Raw genomic sequence first — 18,702 nt, forward strand, 5'->3', positions numbered from 1 at the left:
GAATATGCTATCTAGGTTGGTCATAACTTTCCTTCCAAGGAGTAAGCGTCTTTTAATTTCATGGCTGCAATCATCATCTGCAGTGATTTTGGAGCCCAAACAAGCTCTATACTATGGATAAGTATAAATGAGGGATTATCGTGTTAGCTTTAACTGCATATTTCCCTTAACAGGTAGCATATTCTTATTAAGATATTGCCAAATAGTGTACGGACAAAGGCTACAAATTATACATAAATTGCACTCAGATTTTACCTATTCTGTATGAGTGGATATGGCCCTTAACAATCAAATAAGTGGAAAACTTGGACTTCTCATCTCCCACTCCACCTTGTCTGAGTCACTACATCAGACAAGCGAGCCTTAAATTTAGAGGGCCCTTGGGCAAGTGCTTTTGAGATAAACCATCCTGTTCTTACTTCATTAGAGCTGACCCCTGGCTCTCCCCCACATTCATCAGCTTCGCTGCTCCTGTGTTTTCTTTGATAGGCATGCTTTGGATATTCGTGAGCACTATGAGCGGAAACTTGAGCGGGCTAATAATTTGTACATGGAACTGAGTGCCATCATGCTGCAGCTAGAGATGCGGGAGAAGGAGCTCATCAAGTACGTGCCCGGACCACTGTTTGTCCTGATTGATTTGGGTCTGTCAGTTGGCCAAGATGTAACACTCGTCCAGGTTACTGCTACTCAAAACTGGTGGCTGTTTTACTCATCCACCCAACACTGCTTGGGGGTTGTTCCAGGCACAGGTCCCTGCCCCGGTGGGGCTCACATTTGAGTGGACTCGCCACAGAGCTGGTTCTAGGGGACCGTGCACTTTGCAGTTTCAACCTGCCTAGTGGCTCAGGGAAGGGGGGGTCTTCATTTCAGGAGGAGCTTGGTGTGGATGAGTGGGAGCTTGCCGCCCCCTAGGGAAGAAAAGCAACTGCTGCAAGTGGTTCAGTGTTCTCCTGAGAATGGCAAGAAACTCTGGGGTCCTGACTAATAGCAGCTCCTGAAAATAAGTAGGACTTCAACCTTTGCTTGGTATCTCATGAGTCGTGTCAGGGGAAGGGAAGGTTGGCCTCTGAGTCCCATCTGCAAGCTGAAGAAAAAAAAAAAATGAAGTCAGGTTAGTTTGAATTTAGTTTTGTTTTTTCTTCCTTTTTAACCTGAAGAGTAGCCTTGTTATTCAGATAGCCTATATCTGTTAAGTGTGGCCAGACTCTGTGGGTGGAGTAAACCTGTGAAAACATTCTGCCCACCTTTTCTCTCTGGGGTAACTGGTGGTTTAGTCACCAAGTCGTGTCCAACTCTTGTGACCCCATGGACTGTAGCCTGCCAGGCTTCTCTGTCCATAGGATTCTCCAGGCAAGACTGACACATGGCCTTTTCTTTCATTCTTCAGGCGTGAGCAGGCTGTGGAGAAGAAGTATCCTGGGACCTACAAACGACATCCTGTCCGTCCAATAATCCACCCCAATGCCATGGAGAAGCTCATGAAGAGGAAAGGCATGCCACACAGACCTGGGATGCAGGCCAAGCGGTGAGCATCTATACTGACACTATTCAGATAAGTGGGGAAATATGCCCCTAAAATACATTATCAGATGATGGTGAGTGTGGCCACATGGTACTGCTTCTGGATACAGAGTAGGGAAGTGGGAGAGAGTGTGTCCTAGACTCTGGGAATACAGTTATCACTGTCTAAGGCATCAATATTTATTATCTTAGCATGGAACAGTGAAGAGAAATGAAGTGGGGGCCGGACAGGCCTGGATTCAAATCCTATTAGAAGCTGTGTGATTTGGAATATGTCGGTTGATCTCTCTCAATGCCATCGGTAAAATGGTGTACTTTCTTTTTCTTTTCTTGACCCCCTAGTGAACAGAATTGAGTTCTGTATAATATGCATCATGGGTCTATGTATGTCTCACTTTTATTTATTCATTTAGTTCTTTTTAATAATGTAATAAGTGCCTGTAAATCCACCACCAAAACAAAAGCAGGCACTTTGATAATTACCTATATCTAATCATCTGGTTCCCCTCATCCCACTCCTGTGTGGAACTTTTGTGAGGTTTAAATAAGACGGCATGTGAAATCACCTAGGAAATCACAGTTGCTCAAAAAAAAAAAAGTTAAAAAAAATTTTTAAAGATGCCCTTTCCCCTAATTACAACACATTTCCCTTGCTAGTTTAATGTTAGAATGCTCTTCCAGTCAGTTTTTTTAAATCAAACTCTCTGCTAGAGGAATTCCTCCCAATCAATGGAGTGTTGACCCAATCCTAAATTAATGCAAAAGAAAGACTGTGCCTTAAATGCAGTAAGAATAAAGGTAGTGAGAAAATGCAAACCAAGCATGTATTTTAAGACTTTCAGAACAGTGACCATCCCAGCACAGCCTGACTAATGTAAATCTAAACCACTGAGGGATAACTACATGGATTAATCCCAGGTTTGCTTTTACTTACCACACCTCACCATCTTCTGGTCAAGCTCTAGAGAAATTGTTTTTAGTTGGCACCTGGCAAACCCTTCCAGGAATCCCACCACTCCCTTCTTTTGGTATGTGAACTGGGCACAGCTTTCACCTGCTGGCTCCTCTCTGCAGTCTGCCAACAGCTAAAACACCAAGCACTTTGGGAGAAAATAGTACTGTTTCATTGTTCACAGTATGAGCTCGTGTTTACTTTTATTTCAGCTGTGAGAAACGTGTTTGAAAGTTTGATAGCACCAGTAGATGCTTAGTCGATGAGCTGAACTTGTCTAGAAAGGCAACTCAGAGTGGGTACTAGAGCTGCAGAGAGTTCTGTTGATCGCCTTTTGAAGGATTTATGTTTCAGATTATTTGGACAGTCCAGTGATTATCAAGTCAGCAGGCCAGTGGCCTCAGGTGATCAGAGAGGAGAAACCATCCACTATCTTTTAGCCTCAGTTTGTGTTTAGTTAGGGACAGAAAAAGATGAACCATGATGGATCCACCAAGCCCATCACAAATTGAGTATAGTCTAATAAGATAGTTTAAATGCCTTATAACATGGAGAAGCTTGGAATGGGGAGAACTATTCCTTGGTGTCCAAAGACTTGGCTTCAAGCTGTGAGTTCTGCCATTTCCTAGCTTTGTGATGGACACAAGCCAACTAACCTCTCTGATCCCTCAGTGCTCTCATCTGTAAAATGGGTATTGTAATAGTAGGAAGGTGGTATTTTGTGTATTGTGAAGTGCTGTGTAAACTTGGGTGTGCTGTATCAGTGTTATTCTGTGATTTGGCACTGCCAGGTTGAGCAGCCTTCACCTATCTTAGGACACTTTCACCTAAGTTCTCTTTTAGATCCTGCCATAGCCAGTTACTGCGTAAATATTGATAGATGCCCTCACTGGGCCTTGGAGGGCTCTCTTTCCTCAGTAGAGAGCCCCAGGACCTCCCCAGATGCTGTCTGTGGCACAGGTTGGCCAACTGACCACAGTGCTGTGAATCTGAGACAGGAAGATGCTGATAATCCCACAGTACCCTATCCACCTCATCATATACTGGTGATAGCTGGAACTTCTGTACTAAGACAAGTCTTTAACTGAAATTCTCCTGGAAGAGAAGAAAAAAACCATCTCCTGCTGCCTGATGCCTACTGATTTGCTGTGAGGCCTGGCTTTTCAGAATGTGGTCCTCAGTTGAGATCATCTGAAAGCATGTTAGAAAGGCAGGCTCTGAGGTCCCATCCCACACCTATGCAGTCATTTTAACAAGCTCCCAGGTGATCTGTACATACCTTCAGGCTGTACTCTGACTGTCCAACAAGCCAGACTGGCAATTAGGAGAGACTGTTCATCTAGATTCTACCAGTAATGAGCTGTGAGACCAGAAGCCAATATGGTTGGGGTTTTGGGTTCCTTATCACATAGGATGAAGGCAGGACTGCACCTGCAGTTTCCCTGCAAGGTCTGGAACCCCCTGGGGCCTGAATAGAGGTGTCTTTGAGACCACTATGAGGGGAGAGAGGATGAGGAGCCAGAGCCTTGTTGGGGGTGGCAGGAGCTTCTGCTTTCCTACCTCTCTTCAGCTGTTCTGGGTTTGGGTTTTTTAACCCAAATTTGAAATTTGGGTTAAATAATGAAAATTGACATATACCATTTTATTAATTTCAGGTGTATGGTATAATGATTCAACATATGTGTATACTGCAAAATGATCCCCACAATAAGTTAACATCCATCACCATACATAGTTACACTTTTTTTTCTTGTGATGAGAACTTTTAAGATTTACTCTCCTGTGCATGCATGCGTGCATGCTAAATTGCTTCAGTTGTATCCAACTCTTTGTGACCCTGTGGACTGTAGCCCACCAGTAGATCCTCTGTCCATGGGATTCTTCAGGCAAGAATACTGCAGTGGGTTGCCATGCCTTCCTCCAGGGCATTTTCCCTACCCAGGAATCAAACCCACATCTCCTGCATGGCAGGCAGGTTCTTTACCACCAGCACCACCTGGGAAGCCCCATTTACTCTCCTAGCAACTTTCAAATACATAATAGAGTATTGTCAACCCCAGTTACAACGCCGTTAATCCCATGACTTACTTGTATCATAATTGGAAGTTGGTACTTTTTGATCCCCTTCACCCATATCACCCACCCCTAGTCCCATCACCCCACCTCTGGCAACCACCAGACCAAGTTTTCCTCAAACTTGAAAGAGTTTTCATATGTTTAAAACCAAACCTGTTCTTTCCTTGCAGGCCAGATCTGTTGAGATCTGAAGGTATCCCCAGTGTGGAAGTGGCTCCCACAGCATCCCCTTTATCCGGAAGTCCCAAACTGTCCTCCTCCAGCAGCAAGAGCCGATATCGGAGCAAACCACGCCACCGACGCGGGAACAGCCGAGGCAGCCACGGTGACTTTGCGGCCATCTTGAAAAACCAGCCAGCCCAGGAGGATTCGCCCCATCCCACTTCCCTCCACCAAGCTGAGCCCCAGTACCCATCTCCCCAGCACCATAATCTTCTGCAGCAGCAATACCAGCAACCCCCACCTGCCATGTCGCAGAGTCACCATCCCAGACTCAATATGCACGGACAGGACATTGCCACCTGCGCCAACAACCTGAGGTACTTTGGTCCTGCAGCAGCCCTGCGGAGCCCACTCAGCAACCACTCTCAAAGACAGATGCCTGGCTCTAGCCCTGACCTCATCTCCACGGCCATGGCGGCAGATTGTTGGAGAAGTTCTGAGCCTGACAAGGGCCAGGCTGGCCCCTGGGGCTGTTGTCAGGCTGACCCCTATGACCCCTGCCTCCAGTGCAGGCCAGAACAGCATGGGTCCCTAGACGTCCCCTCGGCCAAGCCGGTAGGGAGGAGCCCCAGCCTTTTCAAGCCACCAGCACACAATCCCCTCTTGGAAAATGCCCAGGGTTCTGAGAAAATGGAAGAAAATGAATTCAGCGGTTATCGGTCTGCATCATCCCTTGGCGTCTCTCATCACATCACTCCCCCAGTGCTACCTCGCAAAACAAGGCCACTTCAGAAGGTAAGGTGTAACGACAACAGCAGTGCGTCACTGCCTTTGAGGAATGTCGAAGCCTATCATATGCTATGCATTGTAGAATATATATAGAAATATGCATTTTGTAGAAGGATGAGATAACAAAAGCACAAATAGCAGTATTTTTGCTTTTAATACTTTCCACACTGCTTAGGTGATAGACTAAAGAATACAACTCCTGAATCAGGGCACTGATTCAAGTATATATAATTTATAAGTAGAAAAACAGCTGTATCTTAGGGCTATGTTATCAAAATAGGTTGGAATCCACTATCCTAGCCTGGTCCTAAGGATGTTACAAGAAGGAAGAATCCCATTATAAAACAGATTTTGGAAACATTCCCTCTCGGAGATTCCTAAGTACACGTTTAACAAATCCTAGGCTTTGCAGTGTTCTTGCCTGGAGAATCCCAGGGATGGGGAAGCCTGGTGGGCTGTCGTCTATGGGTCGCACAGAGTTGGACACGACTGAAGTGACTTAGCAGCAGCAGTAGCAGGCTTTGAGAAAGCATGCAGTAACCTCCTTTAAGCCATCTTTTGCCTCACCTATTTGACATACTGCCTTTTAAAAATAACACTTATTAATCCCCCATGGAACTCACTTTCTTCCCAGTATATTTTAGAAAAACACCACCATTAACCATCAAGACCCAGCCAGTTCTCAGTCACCAAAACCTATTCCTCTCCTCCTCACCCACTGGCTGCCTGTGGTTTATTAGCTGGAAGTCCGGCTAAGTCTCCTACCTTATGTCAGAGCACAAGCTTGGTAGTCAGACAGACCTGAGTTCAAAACCAGGCTCTTCCACTTAGTACCTTTGTGAGTATCGGTTTCTAATCTATAAAATGGGGCTAATAGTGGACCCTGCCTCACTGATTGATGTGAAGATTAAATGAGTTAATATGTAAAGAATTTAGAATAGAACCTGGCATACAGCAGCATTCCAAAAATATGAGCTCATCTTGCTAATGAAAAATAACACTATATATGAAAAGTGTTTAGCACACAGAAAACACCCACTCAGTTCTAACCATTGTTTCACGTCATCTTCGTTCATCGGGAGTTCCACTGAAGAAAGGAAAGTGTCTGAAATGCAAACGAGCATGTTTTGGTCAACTAGACATTTCCTAGGAAAGAAGCTGAAGCTGAGGGCCGCTGTCTCAGAGCTGTGCTTGCTCCTCCACATACAGTGCTGCTACTTACTGAGCATTCCCGGGGATACATCGTGTTTCTGGTAGTGCAGTGGATTTGGGCTAGTTCATTCTCTGCGGCTCTGACCCCCATGGGGTCAGATATTTTGGTCGCATCTTTATTGAGATATAATTCACTTACCATACAGTTCTCTCGTTTAAAGTGTACAACTCAGTTTTTTCTATTCAGAGTTGTGCAGCTATCAGCACAACTGATTTTAGAATCTTTTCATCACCCCCAGAAGAAACCCATCAGCCCACTCCCCAGTCCACTCCCAAGTAACATGTATCTTTGAACTATCCTGGTGCCATTTTGAGGCATCTGTGGGTCTGCAGGCCACGCAACACACTCCTCACACACTTGGCCTCCCTAGAACTACGCTCCCACAGGGCGGCTCAACATCTCTCTACTGACATCCACTCCCAGGAGTGCTTTAGGGGGACGTGCTTGTCTCCACAGGCAGAATAGCTCCATCCCTGTCTTTCCTATTCAAAACGCGTATCAGAAGACAAATGGGTAAAAGCGATAGATTATTAGAACTGACTTTAAAAATAAATTATCCTTCCAACTTCCCTGACATTCCAGTGGTTAAAACTCAGCCTTCCAGCACAGGCGGTGCAGGTTTTATCTCTGGTCAGGGAGTTATGATCCCACATGCCTCGTGGCCAAAAAACCGAAACATAAACAACAGAAGCAATTGTGTAGCAAATTATGCTCAATTTTTGGTACAGTTATTTGGACCCACTTTACTCACCTCCCAAGGGATTGTTGTAATCCTGTGCATCATGGTGCTCTGGTTAATGATGGTTAATCATAAGTGGGGCTGTTCCTGTGCCCTTGAAGGGAAATGGAATCTTCCCTCAAGGGAAGATTGTGTTCTCAGATGAGACACTTACACACCCTTCCAGATCAACCACAGAGCCCAAGCAGTGACGGGGCCTCAGATATCCCAGCCAGAACTCTCTTACCCATGCCTACGTGCTGACTCAGTCGTATGTTAAGCATCTACATTGTATGCAGTGTTGTGTTAATGGTGGAGGAGGAATAAAACAGAACAAGATGGGATCTGACCTTAAATGATGTATGTCTTAGCAGTAGAGATGATGTAAGCATAACAGCTGTAATACTAGAGAAAAAGTGACTGGTACATAAAGAGGGGAAGTAGTTGTTGGGCTTTGAAGAACCGAAAGACCACCTCTTGTTGAAGTCTGTGTGTCAGAGCCTAGAACCACTGGTGACAGTGGTTACAAGAGACCACCCCCAAATCTAAGGCCTCGTCTCTGGTTTCCCCTCCTGAGTACTCACCTGTGGACATTCTCATGGAAGCTTCACCTCCCTGAGGGCAAAGATAACCCAGCCTTACCCAGTTCTATGCGTCCTCCAGCATCGTGCAGGCCTGGATGGACACCCAGGGAAAGTTGCTATATGAATGAGTGAAGAGGTATGCTTTTCAAAATTACACTCAGCAAGCTACCTCTCAGTGCCTCTGATGATAATTAAATCTTTTACAGGGTCTCTGTGTACATATGTGTGTGTGCATGTGTGTGTGTGTGAATGTAAGAAAGAGAAATGAGACTCTTTTCTCCTTGTTCTTCTCAGAGTGGAGATGACTCCTCTGAAGAGGAAGAAGGGGAAGTAGATAGTGAAGTTGAATTTCCACGAAGACAGAGGTAAAACCAATAAACCTATGTGATTGCTTTCAGTGTAAGCAGGGAGAACCCCGAGTTTGCCACACCTTCAGTTCCATCGCAGGCCACTTTCTAACAGCCCCTTATAGGGAAGTTTGGACCCACTGTGTTCATGCTTTCCTGTTGGCCATTTTGGTAGCTGGCTATGCACTGCAGATCCTAGTTTATCCAAATTCACTAAACAATAACTGAAAGATGGGGAAAATAAATATGACTCAAGGTTATAATGGAGAATATAGTGGGCAGTTTATGAGAGATGGCTGTGCTGTTTTATGGGTAGTTTTATTGGTTTCTAGTGTACCTCCTTGTATTAGTCTGCTCAGGCTGCTGTAACAAAATACCACAGACTAGGTGGCTTAAACAGAAGAAATTTATTTCTCCCAGTTCTGGAGCCGGGAAGTCCAAGATTCCTGGTGAAAACTCTCTTCCTGGCTTGCAGACAGCAGCCTTCCTGCTATGTCCTCACATGGTAGGGGAGAGAGAAAGAGCATAAGAGATCTTCATCTTCTTATAAGGCCACAGTCCTATCAGATTAGGGCCCCACCTATATGACCTCATTTAACCTTAATGAAGTGACTGAGCACATACACACACCTCCTAAAGACCCCATCTCCAAATTTCGTCACACTGTAGATAAGGCTTCAACATATAAATTTGGAGAGGATAGAATTCAATCCATAGCACTTCCCATGCGTTGGATTTTATACCTTACCAGGTTAAGTATGGAGAAGGCAATGGCACCCCACTCCAGTACTCTTGCCTGTAAAATCCCATGGACGGAGGAGCCTGGGGGGCTGCAGTCCATGGGGTCGCCAAGAGTCAGGCACAACTGAGCAACTTCACTTTCACTTTTCACTTTCATGCATTGGAGAAGGCAATGGCACCCCACTCCAGTACTCTTGCCTGGAGAATCCCAGGGATGGCAGAGCCTGGTGGGCTGCCGTCTATGGGGTTGCACAGAGTCGCACATGACTGAAGTGACTTAGCAGCAGCAGGTTAAGTATAGTTAAATAAGTTGGTCCTCCTTCAGCCCATCCTTAGAAACAGCTTCCTGCCTAGCCAGCAATAAGAACTTTGCTTGTAGGACCAAAGAAGGACCATACAACCCTACCCCTAGAATTAACAGCTGCTCTCATGTAGAAGTATTGAAAGGAGTTTTCCTCCCAGGAGGCCTTTTCTGCTGATAGGCATTCTGTTCCTGAAGAGGAAGACTGTAAGAATACCCCAAGAAGGTTTATGTACCTGCCCAGAACCAGGAATTTCCTGAGACCAAGGGACTCCCCATACTTTGGCAGATTGTATTCTGGGCCCATATGCCATGCACAAAATTGAAGTCTGTTCTCACCCCTGAGTTATTCTACCACACTGCCGTTGCTACCTTGTTTCCTTGGGCACTATGTTTTCTCCTCTGCAGTGAGATTGACCCTGGATAACTGTCTTTTCATCCTCTGACCCCATTTTATGGGCATCACAATTACTTCCAGCATTTGTTCCTATGGTCACCATTAACTCAGCCCACCTGATGCCTCCCCACCTTTCTTTCTTATTATGATACAAATTTTGTTTTAAACCTCATGATTTTACTTTTTCCATTATAACATTCTTCCCCTTGTCTCCCTTCTGGGTTACCAGCCTTGAGAAGTTGTGTGAGTCCTACCTTAACTTCCCTTTCCAACCTGGGCTTCCTGCATCTGGACTCTTGATGCCATCACTTCGGCCCATCACCTGGCCTGGTCATTAGCCAACCTCAGATCACAGGCCATCGGAATCGCTTTGTACTAAGAAATACAGGAAGGTCAGGCAATGACAGAGGGAGAGGCAGTCTTCATTTTTATTATTTGTTTTGTTATTTGAAGACAGTGTAAGCTAACAGCATTCTTATTTACTAGGCTCCTTTGTAAACAATGGGAGAGAAATGAGGAAGGTTTATAAATCCCCTCCCTGCTTTGTCTCATGAGAGCTAAACCCCAACTTTACCTGGAGTGAGCACCTACTGCTGGACAGTACCCACAGCTACAGAGTCAATGTTCCTGCCAAGCTCCTTTCTGTTAGGGGTCGATCCTAACAGCACTCAGCCTTCCGAGGCCCCTGTACCCAGTGAGAAGTGCAGTCCCTGCCAAAGACCAGCGGTAGCCATCAGCTTTGCAGCGTTGTGTAGAGCCACATAAGCATAGAAAACCAAACGAAAGGGGGAACGCAGATTTCCCTCTCTGTTGCTTTAAATAGTTTCTTCCTTTCTGGATTTGGCTCTCCCTCCGGGGCAAGCAGAAAACTAGATCACCTCCCACCAAGACTGCGACCAACAGACAAGAAAAACAGCCGTTCCCAGGACTAAGTTCCTCTGGTTCTTTGTGGTTCTAGGCCCCATCGCTGTATCAGCAGCTGCCAGTCATATTCCACCTTTAGCTCTGAGAATTTCTCTGTGTCTGATGGCGAGGAAGGAAATACCAGTGACCACTCAAACAGCCCTGATGAGTTAGCAGATAAACTCGAAGATCGCCTGGCAGAGAAGCTTGATGACCTGCTGTCCCAGACGCCGGAGATCCCCATTGAGATATCCTCACATTCAGACGGGCTCTCTGACAAGGAGTGTGCTGTGCGTCGCGTGAAAACACAGATGTCTCTGGGCAAGCTATGTGCGGAGGAACGTGGCTATGAGGTGGGGTCTTCTCCTCTCTTCTCCTCTCATCACTGTCCCCTTTCCTGGAGGTCTTTGTGTTAGAACATGCTCAAGTCCCTAGGGCCTTTACAATTATGGAGAAGGGCATGGCAACCCACTCCAGTATTCTTGCCTGGAGAATCCCATGGACAGAGGAGCCTGGCAGGCTACAGTCCATGGGGTCGCAAAGAGTCAGACACAACTGAGTGACTAACACACACACATATAGGATAGAATAACTTCCTCTATGAAGGAAGTAGAAGTATAATAAGTCTCCTATATACGGACCTTTAAGTTGCCAGCTTTCACGTTTGCATGTCCATCACTCAAGTTACCTCGTGTGTCTGGCGTACATTGTCACGTGTGTGCATCCTTCTCCTCGTGGTTGTGCTTTTGTGTAATTTTACTATACAGCACTATATAGTGTACAGTAGGACAGTATCGATATGTCAAGCCCAGGATATCTGGAAGCAAGCATAAAAACAGCAGTGATGTAGCTGGTATTACTGTATTTTGCAGGGTACGGTACTATAAGATTAAAAAGGTTTACTTGTGTGTTTTTTATATATTATCTGTGTGAAAAGTATTATAAACCTATTACAGTACAGTACTGTATAGCTGATTGTTTTAGTTGGGCTTAATGAACAAATTGGACTTACAAATGTGCTCTGAGAACAGAACTCATTCGTATGTAGGAGACTTACTACAGAGATAATAGAGCTTCCCGAAATGGGGTAGTTCTCCCAAATGAAGCACAAACATAAAACTGCTCAGGAACCCTTCACCCCGAGATTCAACTCAAGCATCACTTCTGACCCTGTCTCCCAACCTAGTTGAGGGTATCTGCCTCCCTCCCCAAGGTCCACACCAGCCCCTACGTGCTGTCAGAGCACATGTACCACTTCAGTTAACATACAGTACTGCCTTCTCAGAGGATGGGTCACATCATGGTTGGAAGCGTAGACCCTGGAGTCTGACTGCCCAGATGTCGACCTTAGCCTTTCCACTCACTCACTGTGTGATGGGGGGCGAGCCACTTAACCTCTCTGTAGGTCAGCTCCCGTATCCCATATACAGGCATGATAACAGCCTCTATTTCACAGAGGATGAAATGGATTAATAGATGTTAAAGCAGTCACAGCAGTGTCTGGAACATAGTGAACAATATATGTGGGACTGTGGGACACTATTTTCACTGTCGTCTTCTTCATTGTCATCATCATCTTTCTAAGTCTTCTTTCTCCATACGTCCCACAAGGACAGGGTCTGGTCTCATCTATGTTAGCCAGTAACCCAGCACAGGACCTGTTCAAAATACATTTACTGAGGTGTTCAAAATACATTTACTGAGTAATTGGAGAAAGGAATTAAGGTCTTATGTTGTCTTGACTTTGCAGAATCCTATGCAGTTTGAAGAATCGGACTGTGACTCTTCAGATGGGGAGTGTTCTGATGCCACAGTCAGGACCAATAAACACTACAGCTCTGCTACCTGGTAATGAAAGAACACCCACCCTGAAGATCTCATGACTATACTGGCATTTCAAATTCACCACCCCCAGACTCTTCCCACTCTCCTCCTGCTTTTGTGTCTGGGAGGAGAGCTGCCCCATCTTTCTTACCCCTAGAAATGAGCTGCAATAACAGGAACATGAGACTTCGCAAATCTCTGGAGAAAAATATCCAAATGAAATTAAGTCTCACTGAACATTTCAATCAAGAATGGCAGGGATCTATTTTATTGAATATTCTAGCTACTGTAACATTGATATTTATTTTTGTTTGACATTTTAACACTTTGTACTGTAAAGAGTGAACTATATATGATAGAGAAAAAGACAATAATTTCTTGCAAAAAAAAAAAAAAAGACAGCAAAAGGAGGAAAGGAAAAAAGTGAAATTTGGGAGCAACATCCTTGGGAGTTTGTGGGACCAGGAGGTATTATTGCTACTTGAACAGGGGACCAGTTCTTTTGGCTGTAAGTGACTGAAGAAGAGCCAAAGCAAGACATACTGAGCATTTTAGAAAACAAAGAGCAGCAGAAGAAAAGCAATTCCAGGTAACTTGTAAACAGACCACACTAAATTCAGCCAGCTTGTCCAGATGGGTGATGCAAAGACCTAGAAAAGTTTGGTGACCAGCTACTTGTATCCAAGGTCTTTGAGGGCATGTATTCAAAACTGTGTTTGTGGAAGCTGATGTCATTTTTAAAGTTTTAAACAGCATTTGGTAGTGAGACTTACAGGTAGTGTCCAACCTTGTCCTTGACAAATATTCCACTTTTTAATGCTGTCAGTGTCATGACCTTGGCAAGTGTGTTACCTTGACCAGTGTGTTGATTTTTCAGACTTGAGTGTCATTTCCCTGTATCCTACTTCCTTCCCACCTGTTGACTATGTCTTTTAGGGAAAAACGGGGCAGGGGAGGGAGAGCCTGAGGAAGAGAGGAGGATAAGACAACAGTGTTGGAAAAGCAAATGTGCAATTTGTGAAAGGACATTCACAGAATGTCTCAGTTTAACTACGTGGAGAAGATGGGAAGCACCGCTCCCTGGGACCAGGTTGTTTGTCTTCTAGAGTTTTATTGACTTAAATGGAAGTCTTTGAAGGCAGCTAGGAGGTGTATGAGTCTGCCCAATGTCCAGTCCCAGACCATACCCTATGTCAGACCATACCCTATGTTTGTATTAACTCATTCTAACCCCAGAAGCTTTCGTGAGTGGCTGCCACGGTCAGAAAAAAGGCAAAACAGGCAATTTGCAAAAGGCAGCCCCTCCCCCACCATAATAGCTTTTCTGTTAAATGCTACTTGTAAAATGTATTTGGCTCCATGCAAATTTGAATAATTGGATTTGGAAATTCATAGAAAGAACAACTGATGCCAAGCAGAGATTGGAAAGATTTTATATTGTCCAAGACCTGAGTCCTTTCTGTCTCCAGGATCATGGGCTCTGAGAAACAAACCAAGGTATCTCATGGTGCCTCAGCTTTAAGGAAATTTTAATCTAGAATTTGATATAAAAACAGATGTTGGCCTAGTTTCTGTCTCCAGGATTAGTCACTGCCAAACACCCTTTCTCGGCTCAAGACCTAGAGAGGATGGTTTGAACTCTTTGACGCTGCATCAGATTGGACATCAGGCAAGACTTATACACCAGGTATTAAACCATTTCCAGTAGAGGTGAAAGCATCGCCCTCCTCCAAGTGTCACTGACTGCATCAGCCAAAAAGCAAAAGCAGGAGGGAATTTAGAGCAGTTCCTTTTGCTTGCTTGATCCCTCCATTTGTTTACACTTTATGTTGAGACATTGATTTAAAATTTAGTGTCTATAATTTATAGCTCTTAGGTAGGATGAAGGAAAATGTTTAACTTATACAGAGAGCAGTATTGTTTCATTAAATTATTCCATTTTGTATGAATTCTGTAGCTGGACTACATGAAAGATCTTAAGTTATGGCATTATTATCATTGTTATTTTATTTTATAATAATTATTATCCTTCTCATTTTCTGTCGATCAGAATGTGTGGTTTATGGTGTAGCACAGTGATTGTGTTGATTGCTAACCATGAGTTATTATGGATTTTTATGAAGGAATGAAAATGGAACTGCCATGTGGGAGCTCCCTGGTATTCGTCTTAGCTGTATTCCCTCATTTTCTGTGTACAACAACAATCATCTGAGGATGCGGGTACTGCCCTGAGGCCCAGTGGTTAACGCTGTGATTTTGACTTGATCACAAAAGCTCCTAGGTGGGCAGATGACTGAGTGATGGACAAAGTTCCAAAGCTGTACACTTTCTCAAGTTTCTTAAGAAATAAAATCATGCGATCCGTTAGAAGCACAAGAGAATTATTTAATGCCCAGAGAGAAACAGGCCTACAGGGAACCTACCTGGGGCCTGTGGGATAGTTTCAAGAACTGGCAACATGGTTTGTAAGCTCCTTCCTGCTAAATCCCTTAAAACCAACCTTCTTTCCTCCTAGTTAGGAGACTAAAAAGAGGAAATAGATGGCATGACAAAAAAAAAAAAATGCCTAGCTGTGGTGATGATTAGGAAAGTTCTAGCCTGAGGCCTAATCTGTCAGTCACAGAGCTGGAAAAGCACCTTTTAAAGCCCATGTTTTATCCTCTGACTTCAGACCACACTGTACTATGAATCTCTCTGGCTCATTACTTCTGAGAACAGAGAGGCTATAATTCTGTATCCTCTTTCTGTCCAACATAAAACACTGACCCTTTAGCTTATCCAGGCCTTGCCCACCTATAGTGGCCAAAGAGAAACATGAAGGTGAACGTGTCTTATCCCTTTCAGTGATGATCTTTCTGGAAAATCCACTCCAATACCTCATCATTTTGATACCTTTTGAATTCCCATCTGGACTGTCATGATAATGCCATATATCTAACTGGATTGACTGTTAAGAGCATGTTAGGGCTGCAGACAGTGTTGAATCTTCAAGTCATTCACTGTATGGTCAAGAGCTGAATAAAGTTCTACATTGAACATTTGCTTATTTTCTTTAGTAGAAGTGACTAGAGGCTTCAGAGAAGAACAGTGTCTTTAGAGAAATGCCTTCTCTATCCCAGGCTACCCTTCACTGCCTGCTTTGAAGTAACCAGGACAATTTTGAATTGGTGTGTGTTTCTTTGAGAACAACTCCACAGTCATCTGAAGAGTGTGGAATGAAGAGCTCAGGGAATTTAAGAGCTAATTCTTCAGTCTGACAACTGGGCGACAGCACTTTAAGGAAACTCCCGGGACTATGATTTCAAGCTTCATTGTCGATCAAAAGTTTAATCCCCTTGGGATGAATTCCACATTCCTTTAGCATCTGGTTTTAACTGACTGGAAGATAATGAGTTTTAATTTGTGTTGCAGATGAGCATTTGATTCTGATTCGCATCTATTTCTAGATCCTGTCCTCTGAACAACAATTCCTCTTAAAATTGCTTAGCAGAGGGACTCAGAAGCCTGCATCCCCTTTGAAGTTATAATAGACCTTACTACTGCTAAAGCCTGCATCTCCTTTGAAGTTAAAATAGACTTTACCACTGCTAAAGTTTAGACCTGTTGGCTGGATTGTGGGGAGCACCTTCCCAGGGAGCTGAAGAGCTAGCTGTGCTGTAAGATGGTTTGGTGTGACCTACTTGAAGTTCAGATATTTAAAAACTTTGGTGTCAACAAATCTATCCTTCTAGAATTGAAGGTATTTTTAGTTGTATTTAATTAGTACACTGGAGTTCCATTTCAGGGCCTCATTGTACTGAATTTGCCTCTTATCCAAGTAATAATAGACTTGATGGTTTGGGGTTTTCTTAGTACAACCTAATTTTAAAAGCCCTCTCCCACTGTGGAGCACTGATGTTTTTTTCAATGTGAATGTATCCTTATTGATCAAAAGATTTACCTTTTTCTTCCATGCCCTTATGTCTCTCTCTCCACCCCTTTTCTTAAAATGTTTCTACTTGAACTTCTTGCAGCTGAATTCTATAAATTCCAAGGAATTCCTGCCCTGCTCTGCTCCTAGTAGAGTTTGCTCTATTGTGTTTCATTTTTCTACCAAGCCAGAAACCAGAATACCACCACATACCACCATCTACCGTCTTCACGCTATCCCAAACTGTGTTATTTATTAATCACCATATCCTTTCCTGCTGAGCCTGGACACACCCTCCGAACCTCTCACAATACAGCACTTGGAGCAATAATTACCACTTGATTGGAATTGGTGTGCAAGGGGAGATCTATCTGCTGTCCCAACCTTAACCTCATAATTTCCTAAGGTGGTCTGAGATCTTGAGTTAGCCCACATGGGAGAATGATGGGATGTACCAGTATGCTGCTCCCAGGTCCCACCCTGTGGCCAAGGGGCAGCATGAAAGGCAGGAAAAAGGCTCCGTGCCTCCACCCACTGCCCCTTTGGTGTATGATTGCAATTGAATTCCAACATGTCTCTTCATTACATCATTTCATTGTGTTAAATGAACCTGTTCCTCACCACCTTCTATAAACAGAGGGTTAATTAAGAAGTCCCAGTTACTTGCTTCTTCCTTAGATTCTGTGAGACTGAGGTACCAAAATGATGTGACATCCTTTTTAAGACTTTTGACTTGTACTGTCAGTATGAATTTAGTACCTTTCTAGGCAGCAAGAATCTTCTTCATTGCTGATTTCATAGAAAAAATGCCCTAATATACTCGCACCACCAGTGTTACCAACATACACAGACTAGCACAGAAGAAATCACATTGGTCTGCCTGTTTGCACGTTACAGCCAGTACTGCAGCACCTGTTCAAACTGGAACGGACTAGACTGCCAAGTGGAGGACCTTTGTAGAAACTGGAACACTTCTTAGGGACAGGTGGCAGAAGAGGGGAGCTCACTGTTCTGAGAAATCGGGTTACCCAAAAGGAGTTGGGTGGTGGCTTCCCTGTCACGTGACTAGAGCACACTGGTGGAATTTCACACAGAGCCAGGTCCCCTGGCAGACAGCAAGGCCACTGCAAGGGAAGTGCTAGTACTGGTTGTTCAGTCATGCCCAACTCTGTGTGACCTCATGGACTGTCCGTGAAATTCTCCAGGCAAGAGTACTGGAGGGGGTTGTCATCTCCTTCTCCAGGGGATCTTCCCGACCCAGGGATTGAACCCAAGTCTCCTGCATTGCAGGCAAATTCTTTACCGTCTGAGCCACCAGAAAAGGTCCTGTAAGACTTCCAGCCAAGTCCCAGGCCTGCTCTCCAGAGCCACTTCACAGCACTCAGGGGAATGCTGGCTCCTGGCCCTAGGCTGTTGCCTGGGACCAGGCGGATGGGGTCCTCCAGGGGTTGCAGGTCAGAGGGAACCCCCACCAAAAGGTGCAGGCTAATAGGAAGGTGCCCTTTATTGACCATGTCACCTGAGGAGCTCGCTCCCTCCAGTGCCCAATTCTCAGACTCTGGAGTGTGACAACCCACTTGGATTCTTGATTGCAATAAAATGTGAGTTCAATTTGAAGCAGATTAACTTCCTTTTTTGTAGTCAAGTCTCAAAATGAACTCCCTTATCTGCGTCCTCTGTGGTCTTAGTTCTCCTGCTCCTTGTGCAGGTTCTCATGCCGGCTCTCCCTTTCTATCGACCAACTGTACAGTGATGGGAACAAGAGCGACTATCAAAGCAAACAAATGCATGGAATTAAACAAAAAGTGTACTTCACTGTTTTCTGTCCTGTCTTTTCCTTAGGGACTGCTTGTGTCCTGAGAGATACCTTCACAAGTTTTAGAATTTGTCTGGGAAAGGAAAACTTTACATGACTGGGTTTCCTGCAGTCCAGAAAAATAGGTGGTGAGAAAAGCTGGTTTCTGTGGCATTTTCATCAGACACATCCACAGAAAGAAGAGACGACCATCATTGTGTGATTGTCTCTTCATGATTATTCTGTCACATCTGAGACAGGCGCTCTGCTCCTTCCCCTCAGCTTTCCTGCTGCCCACCTTGCAGCTACTTCTCTGGTATGAGAACCCAACTCTCAAATGTGATTAAGAGGGAAAAGGCAAAAATGAAAATCTTCCAATGCATACGACTAGTGAGAAATCTAAGAGTAGAAAGCTAAGACAACACATTGGACTCTCTGATTTCAGCCAATCCCGAATCCCACTGGC

At 44.5% G+C, this 18,702-nt stretch overlaps 1 protein-coding gene across 12 annotated transcripts in view; it reads left to right on the top strand.

The window, feature by feature from the left end:
- Positions 1 to 15,567, top strand: part of MAP3K13 (mitogen-activated protein kinase kinase kinase 13) — a 159,480-nt gene extending 143,913 nt beyond the window's left edge. For 11 of the 12 annotated variants that reach the window (XM_086397522.1, XM_086397503.1, XM_086397578.1 and 8 more), the window contains 6 exons: positions 490 to 606; positions 1,391 to 1,528; positions 4,723 to 5,509; positions 8,313 to 8,383; positions 10,763 to 11,060; positions 12,458 to 15,567. In XM_086397522.1, coding sequence (XP_086253648.1) covers positions 490 to 606; positions 1,391 to 1,528; positions 4,723 to 5,509; positions 8,313 to 8,383; positions 10,763 to 11,060; positions 12,458 to 12,559 — 1,513 coding nt within the window. In that variant the 3' untranslated portion in view covers positions 12,560 to 15,567. The remainder of the gene's footprint in view (positions 1 to 489; positions 607 to 1,390; positions 1,529 to 4,722; positions 5,510 to 8,312; positions 8,384 to 10,762; positions 11,061 to 12,457) is intronic. The other variant, XM_086397596.1, reaches the window with a different exon arrangement.
- The last annotated feature ends 3,135 nt before the right edge of the window (positions 15,568 to 18,702 follow it).

This window comes from Bos grunniens, chromosome 1, assembly GCF_055505025.1.
Source record: "Bos grunniens cultivar Pamir isolate PY7600 chromosome 1, Bosgru_T2T1.0, whole genome shotgun sequence".
Taxonomy (NCBI): domain Eukaryota; kingdom Metazoa; phylum Chordata; class Mammalia; order Artiodactyla; family Bovidae; genus Bos; species Bos grunniens.